The sequence below is a fragment of the Pseudophryne corroboree genome, chromosome 4 (genome assembly GCF_028390025.1).
Source record: "Pseudophryne corroboree isolate aPseCor3 chromosome 4, aPseCor3.hap2, whole genome shotgun sequence".
Taxonomy (NCBI): Eukaryota; Metazoa; Chordata; class Amphibia; order Anura; family Myobatrachidae; genus Pseudophryne; species Pseudophryne corroboree.
Window position 1 is genome coordinate 87,245,685 of NC_086447.1, and position 23,597 is coordinate 87,269,281.

A 23,597-nucleotide genomic window follows, 5' to 3' on the forward strand; every position below is an offset into this window, starting at 1 on the left:
GCAGACACAGTACAGTGCGGTAGTTCACGGCTGTGGCTACCTCTGTGTCGGCACTCGGCAGGCAGTCCGTCCATCCATAATTGTATTATAATATATACCACCTAACCGTGGTTTTTTTTTCATTCTTTATACCGTCGTCATACTAGTTGTTACGAGTATACTACTATCTCTTTATCAACCAGTGTACAGTGCGGTAGTTCACGGCTGTGGCTACCTCTGTGTCGGCACTCGGCAGGCAGTCCGTCCATCCATAATTGTATTATATACCACCTAACCGTGGTTTTTTTTTCATTCTTTATACCGTCGTCATACTAGTTGTTACGAGTATACTACTATCTCTTTATCAACCAGTGTACAGTGCGGTAGTTCACGGCTGTGGCTACCTCTGTGTCGGCACTCGGCAGGCAGTCCGTCCAACCATAATTGTATTATAATATATACCACCTAACCGTGGTTTTTTTTTCATTCTTTATACCGTCGTCATACTAGTTGTTACGAGTATACTACTATCTCTTTATCAACCAGTGTACAGTGCGGTAGTTCACGGCTGTGGCTACCTCTGTGTCGGCACTCGGCAGGCAGTCCGTCCAACCATAATTGTATTATAATATATACCACCTAACCGTGGTTTTTTTTTCATTCTTTATACCGTCGTCATACTAGTTGTTACGAGTATACTACTATCTCTTTATCAACCAGTGTACAGTGCGGTAGTTCACGGCTGTGGCTACCTCTGTGTCGGCACTCGGCAGGCAGTCCGTCCATCCATAATTGTATTATATACCACCTAACCGTGGTTTTTTTATACCACCTAACCGTGGCAGTCCGTCCATAATTGTATACTAGTATCCAATCCATCCATCTCCATTGTTTACCTGAGGTGCCTTTTAGTTCTGCCTATAAAATATGGAGAACAAAAATGTTGAGGTTCCAAAATTAGGGAAAGATCAAGATCCACTTCCACCTCGTGCTGAAGCTGCTGCCACTAGTCATGGCCGAGACGATGAAATGCCAGCAACGTCGTCTGCCAAGGCCGATGCCCAATGTCATAGTACAGAGCATGTCAAATCCAAAACACCAAATATCAGAAAAAAAAGGACTCCAAAACCTAAAATAAAATTGTCGGAGGAGAAGCGTAAACTTGCCAATATGCCATTTACCACACGGAGTGGCAAGGAACGGCTGAGGCCCTGGCCTATGTTCATGGCTAGTGGTTCAGCTTCACATGAGGATGGAAGCACTCAGCCTCTCGCTAGAAAACTGAAAAGACTCAAGCTGGCAAAAGCACCGCAAAGAACTGTGCATTCTTTGAAATCCCAAATCCACAAGGAGAGTCCAATTGTGTCGGTTGCGATGCCTGACCTTCCCAACACTGGACGTGAAGAGCATGCGCCTTCCACCATTTGCACGCCCCCTGCAAGTGCTGGAAGGAGCACCCGCAGTCCAGTTCCTGATAGTCAGATTGAAGATGTCAGTGTTGAAGTACACCAGGATGAGGAGGATATGGGTGTTGCTGGCGCTGGGGAGGAAATTGACCAGGAGGATTCTGATGGTGAGGTGGTTTGTTTAAGTCAGGCACCCGGGGAGACACCTGTTGTCCGTGGGAGGAATATGGCCGTTGACATGCCAGGTGAAAATACCAAAAAAATCAGCTCTTCGGTGTGGAGGTATTTCACCAGAAATGCGGACAACAGGTGTCAAGCCGTGTGTTCCCTTTGTCAAGCTGTAATAAGTAGGGGTAAGGACGTTAACCACCTCGGAACATCCTCCCTTATACGTCACCTGCAGCGCATTCATAATAAGTCAGTGACAAGTTCAAAAACTTTGGGTGACAGCGGAAGCAGTCCACTGACCAGTAAATCCCTTCCTCTTGTAACCAAGCTCACGCAAACCACCCCACCAACTCCCTCAGTGTCAATTTCCTCCTTCCCCAGGAATGCCAATAGTCCTGCAGGCCATGTCACTGGCAAGTCTGACGAGTCCTCTCCTGCCTGGGATTCCTCCGATGCATCCTTGCGTGTAACGCCTACTGCTGCTGGCGCTGCTGTTGTTGCCGCTGGGAGTCGATGGTCATCCCAGAGGGGAAGTCGTAAGCCCACTTGTACTACTTCCAGTAAGCAATTGACTGTTCAACAGTCCTTTGCGAGGAAGATGAAATATCACAGCAGTCATCCTACTGCAAAGCGGATAACTGAGTCCTTGACAACTATGTTGGTGTTAGACGTGCGTCCGGTATCCGCCGTTAGTTCACAGGGAACTAGACAATTTATTGAGGCAGTGTGCCCCCGTTACCAAATACCATCTAGGTTCCACTTCTCTAGGCAGGCGATACCGAGAATGTACACGGACGTCAGAAAAAGACTCACCAGTGCCCTAAAAAATGCAGTTGTACCCAATGTCCACTTAACCACGGACATGTGGACAAGTGGAGCAGGGCAGGGTCAGGACTATATGACTGTGACAGCCCACTGGGTAGATGTATGGACTCCCGCCGCAAGAACAGCAGCGGCGGCACCAGTAGCAGCATCTCGCAAACGCCAACTCTTTCCTAGGCAGGCTACGCTTTGTATCACCGCTTTCCAGAATACGCACACAGCTGAAAACCTCTTACGGCAACTGAGGAAGATCATCGCGGAATGGCTTACCCCAATTGGACTCTCCTGTGGATTTGTGGCATCGGACAACGCCAGCAATATTGTGTGTGCATTAAATATGGGCAAATTCCAGCACGTCCCATGTTTTGCACATACCTTGAATTTGGTGGTGCAGAATTTTTTTAAAAACGACAGGGGCGTGCAAGAGATGCTGTCGGTGGCCAGAAAAATTGCGGGACACTTTCGGCGTACAGGCACCACGTACAGAAGACTGGAGCACCACCAAAAACTACTGAACCTGCCCTGCCATCATCTGAAGCAAGAAGTGGTAACGAGGTGGAATTCAACCCTCTATATGCTTCAGAGGTTGGAGGAGCAGCAAAAGGCCATTCAAGCCTATACAATTGAGCACGATATAGGAGATGGAATGCACCTGTCTCAAGTGCAGTGGAGAATGATTTCAACGTTGTGCAAGGTTCTGATGCCCTTTGAACTTGCCACACGTGAAGTCAGTTCAGACACTGCCAGCCTGAGTCAGGTCATTCCCCTCATCAGGCTTTTGCAGAAGAAGCTGGAGGCATTGAAGAAGGAGCTAACACGGAGCGATTCCGCTAGGCATGTGGGACTTGTGGATGCAGCCCTTAATTCGCTTAACAAGGATTCACGGGTGGTCAATCTGTTGAAATCAGAGCACTACATTTTGGCCACCGTGCTCGATCCTAGATTTAAAGCCTACCTTGGATCTCTCTTTCCGGCAGACACAGGTCTGCTGGGGTTGAAAGACCTGCTGGTGACAAAATTGTCAAGTCAAGCGGAACGCGACCTGTCAACATCTCCTCCTTCACATTCTCCCGCAACTGGGGGTGCGAGGAAAAGGCTCAGAATTCCGAGCCCACCCGCTGGCGGTGATGCAGGGCAGTCTGGAGCGACTGCTGATGCTGACATCTGGTCCGGACTGAAGGACCTGACAACGATTACGGACATGTCGTCTACTGTCACTGCATATGATTCTCTCAACATTGATAGAATGGTGGAGGATTATATGAGTGACCGCATCCAAGTAGGCACGTCACACAGTCCGTACTTATACTGGCAGGAAAAAGAGGCAATTTGGAGGCCCTTGCACAAACTGGCTTTATTCTACCTAAGTTGCCCTCCCACAAGTGTGTACTCCGAAAGAGTGTTTAGTGCCGCCGCTCACCTTGTCAGCAATCGGCGTACGAGGTTACATCCAGAAAATGTGGAGAAGATGATGTTCATTAAAATGAATTATAATCAATTCCTCCGCGGAGACATTGACCAGCAGCAATTGCCTCCACAAAGTACACAGGGAGCTGAGATGGTGGATTCCAGTGGGGACGAATTGATAATCTGTGAGGAGGGGGATGTACACGGTGATATATCGGAGGGTGAAGATGAGGTGGACATCTTGCCTCTGTAGAGCCAGTTTGTGCAAGGAGAGATTAATTGCTTCTTTTTTGGGGGGGGTCCAAACCAACCCGTCATATCAGTCACAGTCGTGTGGCAGACCCTGTCACTGAAATGATGGGTTGGTTAAAGTGTGCATGTCCTGTTTTGTTTATACAACATAAGGGTGGGTGGGAGGGCCCAAGGATAATTCCATCTTGCACCTCTTTTTTCTTTTCTTTTTCTTTGCATCATGTGCTGATTGGGGAGGGTTTTTTGGAAGGGACATCCTGCGTGACACTGCAGTGCCACTCCTAGATGGGCCCGGTGTTTGTGTCGGCCACTAGGGTCGCTAATCTTACTCACACAGCTACCTCATTGCGCCTCTTTTTTTCTTTGCGTCATGTGCTGTTTGGGGAGGGTTTTTTGGAAGGGACATCCTGCGTGACACTGCAGTGCCACTCCTAGATGGGCCCGGTGTTTGTGTCGGCCACTAGGGTCGCTTATCTTACTCACACAGCGACCTCGGTGCAAATTTTAGGACTAAAAATAATATTGTGAGGTGTGAGGTATTCAGAATAGACTGAAAATGAGTGTAAATTATGGTTTTTGAGGTTAATAATACTTTGGGATCAAAATGACCCCCAAATTCTATGATTTAAGCTGTTTTTTAGTGTTTTTGGAAAAAAACACCCGAATCCAAAACACACCCGAATCCGACAAAAATAATTCGGTGAGGTTTTGCCAAAACGCGTTCGAACCCAAAACACGGCCGCGGAACCGAACCCAAAACCAAAACACAAAACCCGAAAAATTTCAGGCGCTCATCTCTACTTACCTATCCATCTTCTCTGATCTATTACAAGAGTGCACCCACACAAGAGTCTTCTTTTCCTCCCCTTTTGACATTACCAACGCGTTTCACCTGCTTTACTACGGCCTATCTCAGGGTGTATAGCATACTTGCCTACTCCCCCGGAATGGCCGGGAGGCTCCCGAAAATCGGGTGACCCTCCCGGCCCCACGGAAGAGCAGACAAGTCTCCCGACTTTTCACTGCCCTCCTGCCCGTCCGCCCACTTTGAGAGTAAAGTGGGCGGTCCAGGCACTCGATGACGCGATTCAACAAGAATCGCGTCATCGTAGTCACGCCCCCTGCTGGAAAATGCCAGTTATAGCGGCATTACAGAGCGGGGGCGTGGCTTAAACGTGTTATCGCTGTAACCCCCGCCCTCGTACCGCCTCCGATCTGCCTCCACCATGCCCCATTCCGCCTCCTCCCCGCCCCCTCCTCTCATCATCGTCCCGGACAGCCCCTCCACTGAGCCAACCTGGCAGCTCTCTCCCGGAGAGGGCTGCCAGAAAGTAGGTAACTATGGTGTATAGTCCCAGGTAAAGTCCATGTTCTAGTACATATGATTGATATGACACACAGCTGATGCCTCCCTGGCAATGCAACATAGAACCAAAAAGCCTCATCTCTGTTCCGGTCTGGCATTACAGTCGTTGACTATTGATATCAGCTTGGTGTCATTTCATTCATGTATATAGGGACATGGATGTTCTCTTACCTATTTCCTCATGTTACCATCTTTTTCGCCCAGCTATAGAACGCAAGTACACTGGTAGTAAATAGGGTAGGTGTTTGTTATTTTGTCACATTAGCAGTGTGCAAATTATTGAACGAAACAGACTCACGATCAGGTTTTGTTGCATTTTTCGTGGTGCGCCAAATGTGATCATTTTAAATTTGAAGATAGGTGTATGTGGACACGTCTGTAGTTAAGCTCCTGTCAGCCATAGTTTAGGCTTTGGCTGCGTGTAAGTTGCAGCGACAGTCTTTGTTGGCTTTTTAATTATTTTGCCCGCATGGGAAGAGTCCTTTGCAGGATGTCCACAGAACTTATGAGGGATCACTGCCGCTGGTATTCGTCACAGTTTAATGGGATCTTGTTTTGGCCGGATCGCCCTCATAGCAATGCCCAACTGCAACTTTTTATGGATGTGGCCTTCTTCACGACTTTGGCTCCTACAAGAATGGTTCTTGGTGCATTGCATCTTGCCCTTCGGAGTGTGTTAGGAATGGTTTGAACAGGAATCTTCTGCTTGAAATAATGGGCACTATGGTTACGGGATGTGCTGGTAAGTGGGGAGTTGGTTCTCTGTAAAATTAGTTATAAGAGATATATTCAGACCGATAACTCACGGACTTGTGCCCCCTCTGGAGAGATGGGCAGGGGCTGTAACTGCTCATTGCACCACTGTGCGGCACCTCAGGAGATTTTAGTTTTTCTCCTATTAGCAAGACCTGGTTATCTATCGGCACCTCCATATTTTTTTTATTTTTTTTGGTCTTTACCTTGGTTATAGCTCAAAAGCTCTTCAGTGTCGACTAGGTCGACCATAAAAGGTCGACATGCACAAGGTTGATGTGAAAAAGTCGATACATGAAAAGGCATGAGTTTTTTTTATATTTTTTAGGTGTGAGATTGTAGGTTTCAACATATAAAACCCCAATTAGTTTAACACTTCGCTTGCCATGTTTCAGGCGAGTTACCGTTCCCAGTCGTAGTCCACGTATGAAAAAGTAAAAAAAAAAATCAAAATTTGAAAAAACTTGTGTTGACCACATGTTGTGTCGATCACTGCCATGTCAACCATTTGAACCTGTCAACCTTTTTGACCATATCGTGTCGACATTTTGACTACCGACCTATCATCCGCACACCCTTTACCTTGAGCCAGGACCCCACCCCCCTCTTCTTTATGGGTGGTGACTTTTGGCTGTATAATTACTAACCTGTTGCTTTGATGTTTTGCACATATGAGTGGTGGGGCATTCTTATGTGTTGTTGAAGTCTATGGCCCGGGTGTAGTAGGGAATGCCGGCGGCCGGGCTCCTGGCGGCCAGCATACCGGCGCCGGAATCCCAACCGCCGGCATACAGACAGCTGGGTGAGCGCAAGTGAGCCCTTTGCGGGCTCGCTGCGCCCGCCACGCTGCGGGCACGGTGACGCGCCATGCTATCTATTCTCCCTCCAGGGGGGTCGTGGACCCCCAAGAGGGAGAAAAAGTGTCAGTATGCCGGCTGTCGGGATTCTGGCGCCGGTAAACTGTGCGCCGGGATCCCGACAGTTGGCAAACTGAAGACCACCCCTATGGTCCTGCTACCTGGGGGCTGATGCCAGGCATCACAAATGTGTAAAACATACTTAGTGCCCCCAGTTCACATATGCCATAGTGCTCTCTACACTGGTCACTAAGGGTCTGATTCAGAGGATGCAGTGTACTCCCGAAATATATATGCTAATGAGCCAGCCGCTGTCTTGTGCACAGAAACACCCACTGCCGGCATCACACATCAAGCACTTACATACAGTACCTACAAAAGCGGACAAATTTGGCACATCCTTCGCCTTACCAGACCTATTAGCTACCCTACGCTGTCTCAGACTGAGCGTCTCACCTAATACACTTGGGCAACTCCAGCTGCATTGGCAGCGGCTGACAACGGCACACCCAGAAAACGGTGCTGACTTCTGCTTATTTCTAGCTACCCCCTGTTACTTACCACAACTGCTGACTACCGGTCACTCACTTTATGACTAATGGGCTAATTCAGTAAGGAATGCTGATGCAATCCTTACTGCATTTCCCTGATGTTTGAGTCCTACGCACGTGCAGAATGGATCCTGCAATCGCAATGCAGATATTTCGAACGACTTTGATTGACAAGCAGAGGCGTTCGCATGAAGGGACAGGTGCGGCCAGCGTTGGGGAAAATGGGCGCGTGACGCTCCCGTTTTCCGGGAGTAGCGAGGACAAGGACAGCATTGCGAGACGCAGTCATACTTGGCCTCAGAAGTCGCACTGCAACGGCAAGGCTGAGAAAGATTAAGCTTACTCAGCCTCCCGTCGGTGATGACCATCGCGACCTGGGATTCGATGGCATAACAAATGCATTTGCTTTGCTAAAGACTGCAATTGCAGAGCTGCTGCGAACAGCTTTGCATTTGCAATCCGGTATCCGGTCTCTAGGTCGACCACACTTCGGTCAACAGTCACTAGGTCAACCACTGTTGGTCGACATGCATTAGGTCGACAGGGTTTCTAGGTCGACGTGGTCACTAGGTCGACATGACAAAATGTCGACCTGAGTTTTTAAAAAAAAAATTACTTTTTTAAAACTTTTTCACACTTTACGATCCACATGGACTACAGTGGGGAACGGTAACCTGTGCTGAGCGCAGCGGTAGCGGAGCGAGGGAACACGGTGCACTAATTGGGTTTCCCAGTCACTCTACGAAGAAAACAACACAAAAACCCCCCACAAAAAAACCCTCATGTCAACCTTTTGCCATGTCAACCTTTTCCCATGTCGACCTAATGCTTGTGTCGACCTATTTTGGGTGTCGAATTAGTTACTGTCGACCAATAGTGGTTAACCTAGACACTGTCGACCTAATTGGGGTCGACCCTATGAACCACACCCTGCAATCCATAGTGAATTAGGCCCTCCATAAGGATCGCTATTGAGACTGAAACTGCAATTTTCTCAAAACTGCTACTACTGAAAATCGCATGTGAAAAGCCGCACAGAGGGGGTCATTCCGAGTTGATCGCTTGCTGTATTCGTTTGCTGTGTAGCGATCAGGCAAAAAAACTGCACTCCTGCGCATGCGGCGCAATGCGCACGCGCGTCGTAATTTTACAACGGCCAGAGAAGTTTCACACAGGGTCTACCGAAACTTTTCAGTCACACTGCTGGCCGCAGAGTGATCGACTGGAAGTGGGCGTTTCTGGGTGTCAACTGACCGTTTTCAGGGAGTGTTCGGAAAAACGCAGGTGTGGCTGGGCGAAAGCAGGGCGTGTTCGTGACGTCAAAACAGGAACTGAACAGTCCTAAGTGATTGCAAGCTAGGAGTAGGTCTGTAGCTACTCTAAAACTGCACAAAAAAACGTTGCCGCCGCTCTGCGATCCTTTCGTTCGCACTTTCTGCTAAGCTAAATTACACTCCCAGTGGGAGGCGGCATAGCGTTTGCATGGCTGCTAAAAACTGCTAGCGAGCGAACAACTCGGAATGACCACCAGAAACAGTAAAAGACGCCCACCAATGCGATCGCAACTCTGTATGCATTAGCAGAATTGCGATCCATACGCAGAAACCAAGTACCGTCCACAGTTGGAGCTGACCCATCCCTACTCAAAAGAATGCAATTGCAGTTGCTCCGGGCACCATATTTCACATCGCCGCAATTGCAGCTGACGTCAGATGCACGCCCCGAAAGCGGCCATGACACGCCTGCATTTTCCCAACCACTCCCCACAAACACCATGTTGCCTTCCACAAACAGTCACTTCCTGTCAATCACTTTGTGGTGGCAGCTCACTAGGCCTGCAACTGCAGAGTGATCGCACTTTGGTCTTCGCGCATGCGCACCCTGCCAATAACCGATATGCGTTTTTGCAATTTAGCGATCCTTGCTGAATTAGGCGGCCCCAAATTCACTGTGCGCTCACTGTCATTAATCCATCGCCGTGCGTGCGCAGTGAGGCTTTGGCACACGCCCAGTAACAAAACATCTGCAATCGATAATGCATCCTTCAGGCCCTATGAGTGGGTGTCCCTGAGCGACAGGAGCCACTAGGGAGTTTAAAACATGCAGGACTAAAGCAGAAAGCACTTTCACTATCGGAGAGAGTTAAGGAGTGACCATGAAATAACATAAAGTATGGGGAGAGGGGTGAGGAATATATAATTATCTCTTACCGGGTGTGTTGGTAATGCCATTTGTGAAATATATGGTATAGTTAGCGTCACGTACACAGCAATTCAGCTGCTGGTTTATTCCAGAAGTGCCTACATATGACTGCAGGGGGTAGACTTGTATTGATGCACTGCTCGGCAATGGTACAATCTCCACAGTTATATTGGCAGAGCTGGTCAGACTGCTCTTACGGATGATACATATGAAGATGCCTTTGGAAAAAAATGACACATGTAGGTGTGAAAATTACACATGGGACACAGTCACTGTCACATATAAGCTTATTTCATCATGCGTGTTATATGTGTAACTATACGTACGCATACCTCCCAACATGACCCTCTCCAGGAGGGACACCATGCTCTGCTTCTGGACTTTTATCTTAATTTATGATTGCCAACACCTGTGTTGAACAGGTAATGGATAAGAAAGGTGTTTCAGCACAGGTGATGGCAATCATACAGTAAGAGGGAAGTCCAGGAGCAGAGCATTCTGTCCCTCCTGGAGAGGGTCATGTTGGGAGGTATGCGTACGTATCCAAGGGCCTAATTCAGACCTGATCGTAGATGTGCTGAATTTAGCACATCTACGATCAGTCACAGAGACATGCGGGGGGACTAGGTTCAACCCCTCCCCCCCCCACGCACAAGTACAAAAGCATCACACAGCGACACTGCTTTTGTACTTTAGAAGTAGCTACCTGAAAGCGTAGTTCCTGCACGCTGGCAGGAGCTACTTGTTGCTGTGAGGGTCACAGCGGCTGCGTGTGACATCACGCAGCCGTCGCAGCCCGCCCCCCCAATGGTCTGGGCACCCCCTAAACAGCGGCCAAACCCGCCGAGCGAGCGCCCTCTGCCTGTCAATCAGGTGATCGCAGGGCTGAGACAGCTGTCAGCTGTCTGGCATGCGCCGGCACACTGTGGCGCCTGCACATGCGCAGTTCAGACCTGATTGGTTGTTGTGTGAAAACGCACAGCACCAATCAGGTCTGAATTAGGCCCCACGCACACACACACATGCAGTGGGGTCAATTTACTGAGGTGGGAGTTTTTTTTAGAACTGGTGATGTTGCTCATAGCAACCAATCAGATTCTACTTAACATTTATCTAGCTGCTTCTAGAAGATAATAGATAGCAACCAATCAGATTCTATGGGCAACAACACCAGTTCTAAAAACTGCCACCTTAGTAAATTTACCCCAGTATGTCTGTTCTGGGTGCAGGATGTAAGGCACTGCACCACCATTTACTCATGTGCATGGCACATCCTGCACCCATTATGGTTATGCCAATGTATACAGGGTATGGTGGAGGGGAGCTCTGCATGGTGGTGTAGGGTATGGGGAGGTGTCTGGGTGGTGTAGGGTATGGGGAGATGTCTGGGTGGTGTAGTGTATGGGGGAGGTGTCTGGGTGTTGTATTATTTGAGGGGGTGTCTGGGCGGTGTAGTGCATGAGGTGTGGGGGGGGGGGTGACTGTGTGTTGTAGTATATGAGGGGGTGTCTGGGTGGTGTAGTGTATGGGGGAGGTGTCTGGGTGTTGTAGTATATGAGGGGGTGTCTGGGTGGTGTAGTGTATGGGGAAGTGTCTGGGTGTTGTAGTATATGAGGGGGTGTCTGGGCGGTGTAGTGCATGAGGTGGGAGTGACTGGGTGTAGCAGTATATGAGGGGATTTCTGGGTGGTGTAGTGTATGGGGGGGACGGGACTGGGTGTTGTAGTATATGAGAGGGTGTCTGGGTAGTGTAGTGTGTGGGGAGGAGTCTAGGTGGTGTAGTGCATGGGGGGGTGACTGTGTGTTGTAATGTATGAGAGGCTGTCTGGGTGGTGTAGTGCATGAGAGGGGTGACTGGGTGTTGTAGTGCATTGGGGGTTTGTGACTGGGTGTTGTAGTGCATGGGGGGGGTGACTGGGTGTTGTAGTGTATGGGGGGGGGTGACTGGATGTTGTAGGTTATGTGGGGAGGTGTCTGGGTGTTGTAGTGTATGAGGGGAGGTGTCTGGGTGGTGTAGTGTATGGGGAGGAGTCTAGGTGGTGTAGTGCATGAGGAGGGGGTGACTGGGTGTTGTAATGTATGAGGGGGTTTCTGCGTGGTGTAGTGCATGGGGGATGACTGTGTTGTAGTGTATGAGGGGGTTTATGGGTGTTTTAGTAACAAGGGGGAGTTTGGGTGGTGTAGTGTATAAGGGGAGATTTCTGGTTGATGTGGTGTAGTGTAGTGTAGGTGGGAGGTGACTGGGTGTTGTAGTGTATGAGGAAGTGTGTATGGGTGTTCCAAGTATATAACAGCTACATATTGCGGGTAAGGTCCAATCGGGGAGATTGCTAGGATCTACAGGTAGTCAGGAAGATTGCTGCTATTACAGGGAAACCTCACCAAATTCAAATGAAAATAGAAATCAAACTAAACAAGTGATTACTTTCTGATCTAGACAGAACCATATATAAACATATCTATTTGTACTCACCGGACCATGCGGCAGACGTTTTACTAATTGTGAAAGTGTTGCTGTTTGTATTGGATGTACTGTTTAGAACCGTACTAGTGGTATCTATTAGTATTTGCAAGTCTATGCTGTTTGCTGTGAAAGAAGTTTGGCAGCGGATACTTAGGACTTTGCCTGCTGAAACTGCCCGGTTTGGTGATGCTGTAAAGGTTGCTGTAAAATGAAAACCAGAAATAGTCAGCTGGACATGCTGAGAATAGGACTGAAATTCAATTTGGGGGATATTCAATTGTTTGAAAAGTCGGTTGGGTGTCTGTTTTTCCCTGTCTATTAGATAGGAAAAAAACAGACACCCAACTGACTTTTCAAACAATTGAATTCCCCCCTATGTGTTCAGTGTAATATTTCTAAATAAAAAAACACCTTTCCTGTACAGGAGGTCAAGCGTGGTTACCGCAGCTGCAATCCTGCTATCCCGCACAGGGCAAATTTTGTTTTCTCATACTGAGTAGGGCTTAGGGGCTTACAGTATTTAGAGGTCTATTTAGTACAAACACCAAAAATGGCGGCTAAAAGCTATGACAACACTGCTTCCAATTTATTATATTTCAGTGCAATAAAATACTATGAAATGTTTCCTATATGCATTCAGTACAGACGTGTTGTAGTATAATATCAGCTAACTATGGGGCTAATTCAAACCTGATTGCTGCTGTGCGTTTTCGCACAGCAACGATCAGGTCTGAACTGCGCATGCGCCGGCGCTGCATTGCACTGGCACATGCCAGACCGCCGACGGCTGTGTTAGCCCTGCGATCGCCTCTGCCTGACTGACAGGCAGAGGCGGTCACTGGGCGGGGGGGGGGGTGCGGTCCGGGCAATGCAGGTGTGCCCGGACCATTGTGGGTGTGGGTCACGGTGGCTGCATGATGTCACACGCAGCCGCTGCGACCCCTACAGCGACGAGTAGATCCTGCCAGTGCGCAGGAGCTGCGCTGGCTGGGAGCTACTCTTCAAGACATGCGGGACGGACTAGTTAGCACATCTACGATCAGGTCTGAATCACCCCCTCTACCTTTCCGTAGACAGAGGCAGGGGTGGATTTGCTACGCCCCCCCAAGTATAATTTTATAGAATGCACTTCTCCAATGGCTCACTTCTCCACTCTTTTCACTGCTTCATGAATAGTCCTTTTATCTCTTTCCACTCCAGGTGCTTGGTCCTCCCCACTTGGCACCTCTTCCTAATTAATCACGTTTCAAGCTGCCACCCAGAAAAATCACTAGGATCTACTGTATTCCAAAACTATCTCAAAGTCACTGGTGTCCTCATTTCTTTCTATGTCACCTATATTGGAACATATAGCACAGTTAAGGGCCCTACATACTGGCCGATACGGGCGGTGCGGGGCTGGTGTGTGTGTGACGGGGGGGGGGGGGGGGGGGGGGGGGGTAAAAAAAAGTTTATTTACCCCCCTGTCCTGAATTTGTTTAAAATAGGACGGGTGTCTTTTTCTAACAGGTAACATGATTACCTCTGGACCTAACTCTTACCCTAACCAGTGGTGTCCTTGGTGTTCCGATTCCACTGTATAGGAGGGTCCCGTCTGTGTGGCACCTGGTCACTGCAAGACATCCGCGGCAGCTGAGATCGGCCGTGGCTGAATCGCGGCTGGATTCCTCAGTGTGGCAACAGCCGCCGGTAATGTCAGACACCGCTGACGGGAGCTGACTCAGTTAGTGCAAAGCTGCTTGTGGCGGACCCGTACTGGCTAAAACGCGTTTCGTAGCTAAGTGCTACTTTATCAAGGATAGATGCTTGGTGTTCCCAATCCTTATTTAAGGATCATATTCAAATTTAACTTTATTTAGATCCACACTAAAAACATAAAGTCCAGAGACAGGAAGTCCTTAAGTACTGGTGGGAAGTGGGAACTGGTATAAAGTAGCACTTAGCTACGAAACGCGTTGAGGCCAGTACGGGTCCGCCATAAGCATAGTAACATAGTAACTAAGGTTGAAAAAAGACAATTGTCCATCGAATTCAACCTATTTGTGGTCTCCTACACAGCAGCTTTACATGAACTGAGTTCGCTCCTGTCATCGGCGTCTGACATCACAGGCAGCCGTTGCCGCACTAAGGAATCCAGCCGCAATTCAGCCATGGCTGATCCCAGCTGCTGCGCCCGTCTTACAGTCATAGGCGCCGATTCCGTGGGTGCTCCTGGGCCCGAGCACCCACAAAAAAAACAAGGAGCACCCACAGAGTTGCTGCCCCAGTAAAGCTAGCCGCTGCAGTTCCCGCAGTAGATTGAGACGCGCTGGGTGCTGCGGAAGCGATTCCGTACCATAGCAGTGTAAAAAAATAACCAAAAATGGCCACCGCCGAGGAGGAGACAGACGCTAAAGGTCCCATTTGACCTCTAGCGCCTGTCTCCTCAGCAGCAGGCATTTCAAGAGGGTGTTTTTTTTACACTGCTATGGTACGGAAGCGCCTACGCAGCCCCCAGCGCATCTCAATCTACTGCAGGGGCTAGCAGTAACCTTACTGATGCCTTCACCCACCCTTCCTAACTTTATTGGGGCAACACGCAGGAAACCCCTGGCAACACAGAGGAGACCCCTGGCAACATGCAGGAAACCCCTGGAAACACACAGGTGACCCCTGGCGACGAACAGGAAACGCCTGGCAAAGCAAATGAAATGCCAGGCAACACGCATGAAACGCCTGGCAACGTGCAGGAGACCCCTGGCAATGCACATAAAACCCCTGCCAATGCACAGGAGATCCCTGCGAGGATGGAACCCAGAGCATGAAACCCCTGACAATGTGCATGAAACCCTTGGCAACCAGCATGAGATCCCTGACAACAGGCAGGTAATTTAAAAGTAATTTGAAGCTTTACTGTGTGGCATAATTTGTAAGTGGCATTATTGTGTGTGGGGCATAAAATGGTGTCAGGGTCATAACTGTGTGTGGTATAATATGTAATTGGCGTTAATGTGTGGCATAACGCATAATAAGTGTTACGATGTGTGGCATAATGTATAATAGACATTACGGTGTGTGGCATATTGCGTAATGGGCATTACGGTGTTTGGCATATTGTGTAATGGGCTTTATGGTGTGTGGCAAAATGTGTAATGGGCATTACGGTGTGTGGCAAAATGTGTAATGGGCATTACGGTGTGTTGCATAATGTGTAATGGGCATTACCGTGTGTGGCATAATGTGTAATGGGCATTACGGTGTGTTGCATAATGTGTAATGGGCATTACGGTGTGTGGCATAATGTGTAATGGGCATTACGGTGTGTTGCACAATGTGTAATGGGCATTACGGTGTGTTGCATTATGTATAATGGGCATTAGTCACTGCCGCGGCCGTCCGTTCTTTCCCGCTGCCGCCTCCCGCCGAGCACCCACCAGCAAAAACATAAATCGGCACTTATGCTTACAGTGACCAGGTGCCACAGAGCCAGGACACTCCTATACAGAGGAATCGGAACACCGTGGACACCACTGGTTAGGGTAAGAGTTAGGGCTAGAGGCATTGGAAAATCGTGTCACCTGCTTGAAAAAGACACCCGTTCTATTTTAAACAAATTCAGGAAAGAGCTTAAAACATTATCTCTTTTATATAAATGTTGTTTTTGTGCTTTAAATGTTTTTTTTCTTTTCAGCTCTCAATAATAACAGCAAATTATATTTACCGATAATTTCATTTCTTCAAGATACTTCATGGCAGCCATTACTCTGGGGATTGCATCCTCTCCACCTAGTTCTAGACAGGAAGTTTTTTCACACTTCAGGGACCGCCCACTTAGGGTATATAGAGCTACTCCTCCTCTTCCTCCTCAGTCTTTTGAGTGTCTCCTCACATTCGGTTCCTGTGAAAAAACACACTAAAAAATAAAAGGGAGGGATATTATAGGCTGCCATGAAGTATCTTGAAGAAATGAAATTATCGGTAAATATAATTTGCTGTTTTCTTCTGCACTACTTCATGGCAGCCATTACTCTGGGATATACCAAAGCATAATATAGGGAGGGTAACAAATAGTCCAGCAAGTAGAAATTCATGCTTAATTACCCAATTTTATTCATTCATCGTAATGCCCCTTCAAAGGACATCACTGTCAAAGTGGGCGCCAGCCAAATCCAGAGCATAGTGACTAGAGAAAGTGTGAACAGATGGCCAGTTGGCTACTGTACATCCTTAACCCAGGAAATTGCAACACTGGTTGAGTGTGCCTTCAGATTTTATGACTAATTTCTTCATGCACAAAAATAATTAACTCCTTGATCCACCTGGCAAAAGGTTGCTTCATGGGTGCTCCACCTTTCATTATGCCTACATGCAGGGTTGGACAGGCCCTCAGGGGTACAGGGGAAACCACCGGTGGGCCCTACTACCTGGGGGCCCACCCCCTCCTCTAGGGATCAGGTTCCAGACTGTGCTGTTACTAATCTAGTACATTATCTTGCACAGTATTTACTGTATATATTTATCTAGGGGACCAACGCTTGCAAAATGGTTATGCAAACCAATGTGGTAGCTGGGCACACCCCTTCTAGATACTGGCCACACAACTCTAAACATGGGCCCCTACCACTGCATTCCCCCGGTGGGCCCTACATGGCCCAGTCCGACACTGCCTACATGTAAAACAAATACTTTGTTTACCAAAAGTTTTTAACTCCTATCCAAATAGACAAAAAGTGCTTGTCACGAGTTCTCTTCTCACTTTAGGTTTAATGAAACGCTGCACCATCTTTGGTAAAGAAGCTGTATTTGTTCTTTGAACATCCTTATCTGCAAATATTAAGATATGGGCAGAAAGGTCCATAACACTTGTAATTCACTGACCCTTCGGACTAAAGTTCAGTATCAGATTCAGATCCCATAGGGCTAGGACCTTTTCATAGCTTGACAGAAACCTTTGACAAAATTGTCTTCAGACCGTTTCCTATCCAGCAACATGCTTATGGCTGCTATCTGTATCTTAATGGTTGATACAGTCAGACCCTTCTCAACCCATCATATAGAAACTGTAATATTTGGAGTGTTTCAACTCTCATGACATCAAATTCAGATTCGGCCCATGAGATAAAAGGTATTCCAGATCCTATAATAAATTAGAGGACAACTTCTTTCTTGCTTGAAACTGAACAACTTGTTCAGACAATTCTTTTTCTTAATAATTCATTAAATTTCCATATCATCAAATGAAAATGTTCAAGTTTAGATAGAATATTGGACCCAGGCATAATAGACCTGGTGAGAGTGGTAACATCCATAGACTCTCTGCTGCCATACTCACCATTGTTGGTAACCACTCTCCTTGGCCGGTAAGGAAGAATTACTTGCTTTTTTTTTTTTTTTTTTTTTTAATGACACAAGCAATAGTAGGAATAAAGGAGGGAACATATATTCCAGTGTGAAATTCCATGTTAGGGAGAAACATGTCTAACCCGCTTGTTCACAGCAGGTGGTACCTAGAAAAGAAGAGGGTTTTTTTTTTTTTGTTTTTTTTTGGGGGGGGGATGTGTCCATTAGATCCACCTGTGACCATCCAAACCTTATTACAATCTCTTGAAATATCTTTGCGTCCACTTCCTATTCTCCTGGCAACACCTTGTGTCTGCTGAGAAAGTCTGCAACGAAGTTGTCTTTCCCTGGTACATACAGAGCCCACAGAGAACAGAGATGACACTCTGCCCAGTTTAAAAATTCTCGTCACTTCTAAAGCATTCGACTCTTGGTGCCGCCTCGTTGTCTGAGAATAATTTTAGACAGCTTTATGTGTTCCAAATTGCCCTTATGTCTCGCTGGTTTGAGGTACTCCTCTTCTCCTGACAAGTCCAGAAACCTTGACAACCTTATTGCAATAGACGCACTACCAAACCTGTTGCACTTGCATCGATTGTAAATACCAAGCAGTGGTGTTCTGCCAAGGAAGTTCTAGAATTAGATCCGGACCTGTTTGTCAAGACAAAGTCTCTTGTAGCCTGACATAGCTTTAACTGGTAATTCAGGAAAGTTCCTTCTTGGCTGTACTTCAGCAAGTTCTATTATAACTTTCTCATTCTCCATCGTGCTCAAAGGATAGGTCTCTGTTTGAGGATATTATTCCCAGCAAACGTAGTCCAGTATGTAATGTCACATGCTTGTACCAATACGGCCAGTTCTTGAATCTTTCCACATCTCGTTACAGAGGGACTACTTACTGTAGTATCCACTTGTACATCCAAGAACTGTATTTGTCGAACTGGATTTAACTGAATTCTCTCCCAGTTTATTATCCTTCTGTAATACTGAGGGATCTGTAGAGTTCTGTACATAGCATAATTCATTGATTATTTTGGACTTTTCAGCAACATAGTAAGTTGTTCAAATACTGTCAAACTTCTATTCCTTTTGTTCTTCTAAGCATTAAGTGACACAAAAGAGCTTTGTAAATGTTCTTCGGGATGTTGTCAACTTTGAAGGGAAGACATGTGAACCGAAGATGTTTTGCCTTGGATGCAGAATCTGAGATATTTTTAATATATTCCCTGCATACCAGCACATGAGAACAGGCATCTTTCATATGTATTGATACTATAGAATGCTCCTCTTGATAAATTACTTGATGGGTAATATCCACCCCATCATAAATTATCCCAAGTATATATAATTTTTATTGCACACAAAGTGACTTTTACCACGTTTATAACAAACAATAGTAAAGCGAATTGGTACTTTAATTTAGATTTGACATCTTCAGTAAAAACGTCTTAAAACAGTCAAAATAGATTTCAGTGTTTCCACAGGAAACCTTATCTTCACCAAGCTGTATTGAGATCCAGATTAGTTCTGAACCCCCTGTTTACTTTTCTAAAAGAAATATACGAGAGTAAAAACTCTAATTTATCTTGGATGACTTGACAAAATCTCCACAGCCTTTGAGCTAATTTATATGTATATAATGTATACTGTCATAGCACCATGACTTTCAAATTCACAACTGTAACCTCATTTTTCACAAAATTATTCCTTCTTAGAACCCCAGCAATTCCATCCGATACCTTTGAGATACTACATCCTGAACTCATCTGTTCTGCACAGATTCCTGCCAATGCCTGACAAATTTCAGAAGACTGCCCCCTATTGGCATAGATGCAGGAGACCCATAGTAGTTATCGACTGCTTATTCTAAAGGTTTGGCAATAGGACTGCCTCAGCATTCCTGTAGAATATCTACCACAGTAGTACCATGCTGGCACAAAACATCTGGCTTCTAGAACAATTGCTGCATAGAAGATGGCATAGGAGACCTACTTCTATTCTGAGGTCACTTTCAGCCTGCTACCAAACAGCAGGGAACTTTATAAGCTAAGAAAGCAGACTTTCCCTTCCATGTAGATCTGCCCATAAATGCACCACAGCGCTGTAATTCCAACATATTCTATGAGAAAACACAGCTATTATATATCTGTATATATAAAGTCCTGAAAATTTCTCTTCCAAGACTGTTCATCATAGTCCAAGCCACAATGCACTAAACCTACAGCACCTTGTAATTCCCAGATGGTCTCTCATCCAAATACTAACCATGCCCAAAGCTACTTAACTGCCAGGAACTGAAGAGATTGGGGATGTGCAGTGTATTGAAACTGTGACAATGAAGCTTTAGTAACATCAGTTTTAGAAAGAAAACTTGCTGTATACAGTATATGCATATTACATATATCCACACACTAATATACATACATATATTTTATGCTATTGATTGATTTATTTCAATGCTACAATACAGTCCTGCTCTCTGTGGGGGACTGCGAGGACCAGTTGCCGGGATCGGCTCTCCCAGTGGTAGCTTATGAAACAGCCTCTGCTGCTGCAGTATCAGCTCTAGGAATTATTCATCAGTTTAGGAACTGCTCATCATAAACAGATACACATGATAAATTCTCTTGGCATCACCCAACATTCTGCCATCATAATCAAAGTCCACACTAGCAATGTAGGTTCAGACTTTTTATAATATACACTGCTTAGCTTCCAAGATCAGACAGATTAAGGATATCCAGTTTGGCATATTTTACTTGATGGGCCGAACACATACTGGTGCAGATAAATTTAATAAGTCCAGGGTGTAGCCCACAATTCCTTAATTGGCAATTAGACAACACACAGAATATGAGGTGTGCTGAATGCCCTATCAGGAGAGTGACCTTTAACCACTTCAATACAGGTACAGCTTCTTGCATCCTGACATCACAAATAAATGGGGTTTCTTATAAGTTTTCTTCTTTGTTCCAACGCAGGAGACACAATGCAGCATAGGACTGTAACCAGAGTATATTCTAACTAACACTATATTAATAAAGTGCCCTCTATGAGGACTTACCTCTCCTTTTTGGGCACATACAGGCTTTTGGGGAGAAGGCTCTCCTTCATATTGTCATAGGCTTGTAGCATAAATTGGAGGGACCAGCAGCTCCATTATTTCTCGGTGCACGACGCCACTCTGCCTCTGACCCCTAGCTTAGGGCGGGCATATGTTTGGACCATCTTCCTGGGACAGCCACCAGCCATCACTCATCACAAGCACCTCTGCCGGCTGCTCTGCAGGGCCAGGGAGCATAAAAACACATGTGGCTGCAAATGGAGAGAGGAAAGCCAGCAGCGATCCGGCTTTGTGAAACATACAGACAGGCACTTACTTGACTGGCCTTAAAAACTGCCGTGCACCAGCCTCTCCCCAGGGTGCCACCCCATCCAGATCGCGGCTACACAGAGGCGCATTTACTGGGTATAGATAATGAGGTAAGCCCTTGAAACAAAATAACAAACAACTACACTGTCCTGACTAGGAGACACTCAAAAGACTGAGGAGGAGTAGCTCTATATACCCTAAGTGGGCGGTCCCTGAAGTGTGAAAAAACTTCCTGTCTAGAACTAGGTGGAGAGGATGCAATCCCCAGAGTAATGGCTGCCATGAAGTAGTGCAGAAGAAATTTCTTTTTTTCATACATCATTTTATCAAACTGAGCAGCTTTTTGGTACAAACAGTATCACTTTTTTACATATCACATATCACTTAGAGATGAGCGGGTTCGGTTTCTCTGAATCCGAACCTGCCAGAACTTCATGTTTTTTTTCACGGGTCCGAGCGACTCGGATCTTCCCGCCTTGCTCGGTTAACCCGAGCGCGCCCGAACGTCATCATGACGCTGTCGGATTCTCGCGAGGCTCGGATTCTATCGCGAGACTCGGATTCTATCGCGAGACTCGGATTCTATATAAGGAGCCGCGCGTCGCCGCCATTTTCACACGTGCATTGAGATTGATAGGGAGAGGACGTGGCTGGCGTCCTCTCCGTTTAGAATTAGAATAGATTAGAGAGACACTTGATTTACTAATTTTGGGGAGCATTAGGAGTACTCAGTAGTGTACAGTGCAGAGTTTTGCTGATAGTGACCAGTGACCACCACTTTTATTTATAATCCGTTCTCTGCCTGAAAAAAGCGATACACAGCACACAGTGACTCAGTCACATACCATATCTGTGTGCACTGCTCAGGCTCAGGCCAGTGTGCTGCATCATCTATTATCTATATATAATATTATATATATCTGTCTGACTGCTCAGCTCACACAGCTTATAATTGTGGGGGAGACTGGGGAGCACTACTGCAGTGCCAGTTATAGGTTATAGCAGGAGCCAGGAGTACATAATATATTATATAGTGAGTGACCACCAGACACACAGTGCAGTTTATTTAATATATCCGTTCTCTGCCTGAAAAAAGCGATACACACAGTGACTCAGTCAGTCACATACCATATCTGTGTGCACTGCTCAGGCTCAGGCCAGTGTGCTGCATCATCTATATATATATTATATATCTGTCTGACTGCTCAGCTCACACAGCTTATAATTGTGGGGGAGACTGGGGAGCACTACTGCAGTGCCAGTTATAGGTTATAGCAGGAGCCAGGAGTACATAATATTATATTAAAATTAAACAGTGCACACTTTTGCTGCAGGAGTGCCACTGCCAGTGTGACTAGTGACCAGTGACCTGACCACCAGTATATAATATTAGTAGTATACTATCTCTTTATCAACCAGTCTATATTAGCAGCAGACACAGTACAGTGCGGTAGTTCACGGCTGTGGCTACCTCTGTGTCGGCACTCGGCAGCCCGTCCATAATTGTATATACCACCTAACCGTGGTTTTTTTTTCTTTCTTTATACATACATACTAGTTACGAGTATACTATCTCTTTATCAACCAGTCTATATATTAGCAGCAGACACAGTACAGTGCGGTAGTTCACGGCTGTGGCTACCTCTGTGTCGGCACTCGGCAGCCCGTCCATAATTGTATATACCACCTAACCGTGGTTTTTTTTTCTTTCTTTATACATACATACTAGTTACGAGTATACTATCTCTTTATCAACCAGTCTATATTAGCAGCAGACACAGTACAGTGCGGTAGTTCACGGCTGTGGCTACCTCTGTGTCGGCACTCGGCAGCCCGTCCATAATTGTATATACCACCTAACCGTGGTTTTTTTTTCTTTCTTTATACATACATACTAGTTACGAGTATACTATCTCTTTATCAACCAGTCTATATATTAGCAGCAGACACAGTACAGTGCGGTAGTTCACGGCTGTGGCTACCTCTGTGTCGGCACTCGGCAGCCCGTCCATAATTGTATATACCACCTAACCGTGGTTTTTTTTTCTTTCTTTATACATACATACTAGTTACGAGTATACTATCTCTTTATCAACCAGTCTATATATTAGCAGCAGACACAGTACAGTGCGGTAGTTCACGGCTGTGGCTACCTCTGTGTCGGCACTCGGCAGCCCGTCCATAATTGTATATACCACCTAACCGTGGTTTTTTTTTTCTTTCTTTATACATACATACTAGTTACGAGTATACTATCTCTTTATCAACCAGTCTATATATTAGCAGCAGACACAGTACAGTGCGGTAGTTCACGGCTGTGGCTACCTCTGTGTCGGCACTCGGCAGCCCGTCCATAATTGTATATACCACCTAACCGTGGTTTTTTTTTCTTTCTTTATACATACATACTAGTTACGAGTATACTATCTCTTTATCAACCAGTCTATATATTAGCAGCAGACACAGTACAGTGCGGTAGTTCACGGCTGTGGCTACCTCTGTGTCGGCACTCGGCAGCCCGTCCATAATTGTATATACCACCTAACCGTGGTTTTTTTTTCTTTCTTTATACATACATACTAGTTACGAGTATACTATCTCTTTATCAACCAGTCTATATATTAGCAGCAGACACAGTACAGTGCGGTAGTTCACGGCTGTGGCTACCTCTGTGTCGGC

General features: G+C 46.4%; 1 protein-coding gene across 1 annotated transcript in view; it reads right to left on the reverse strand.

Annotated features, from left to right (window-relative positions):
• LOC134908955 (adhesion G protein-coupled receptor F5-like) overlaps nucleotides 1-23,597 on the reverse strand; it is a 183,535-nt gene that overhangs the window by 87,059 nt on the left and 72,879 nt on the right. Inside the window, exons 8-9 of the mRNA XM_063915239.1 lie at nucleotides 12,236-12,427; nucleotides 9,772-9,981 (exon numbers count right to left, since the gene is read on the reverse strand). Of these exons, the coding sequence (XP_063771309.1) occupies nucleotides 9,772-9,981; nucleotides 12,236-12,427 (402 nt within the window). The remainder of the gene's footprint in view (nucleotides 1-9,771; nucleotides 9,982-12,235; nucleotides 12,428-23,597) is intronic.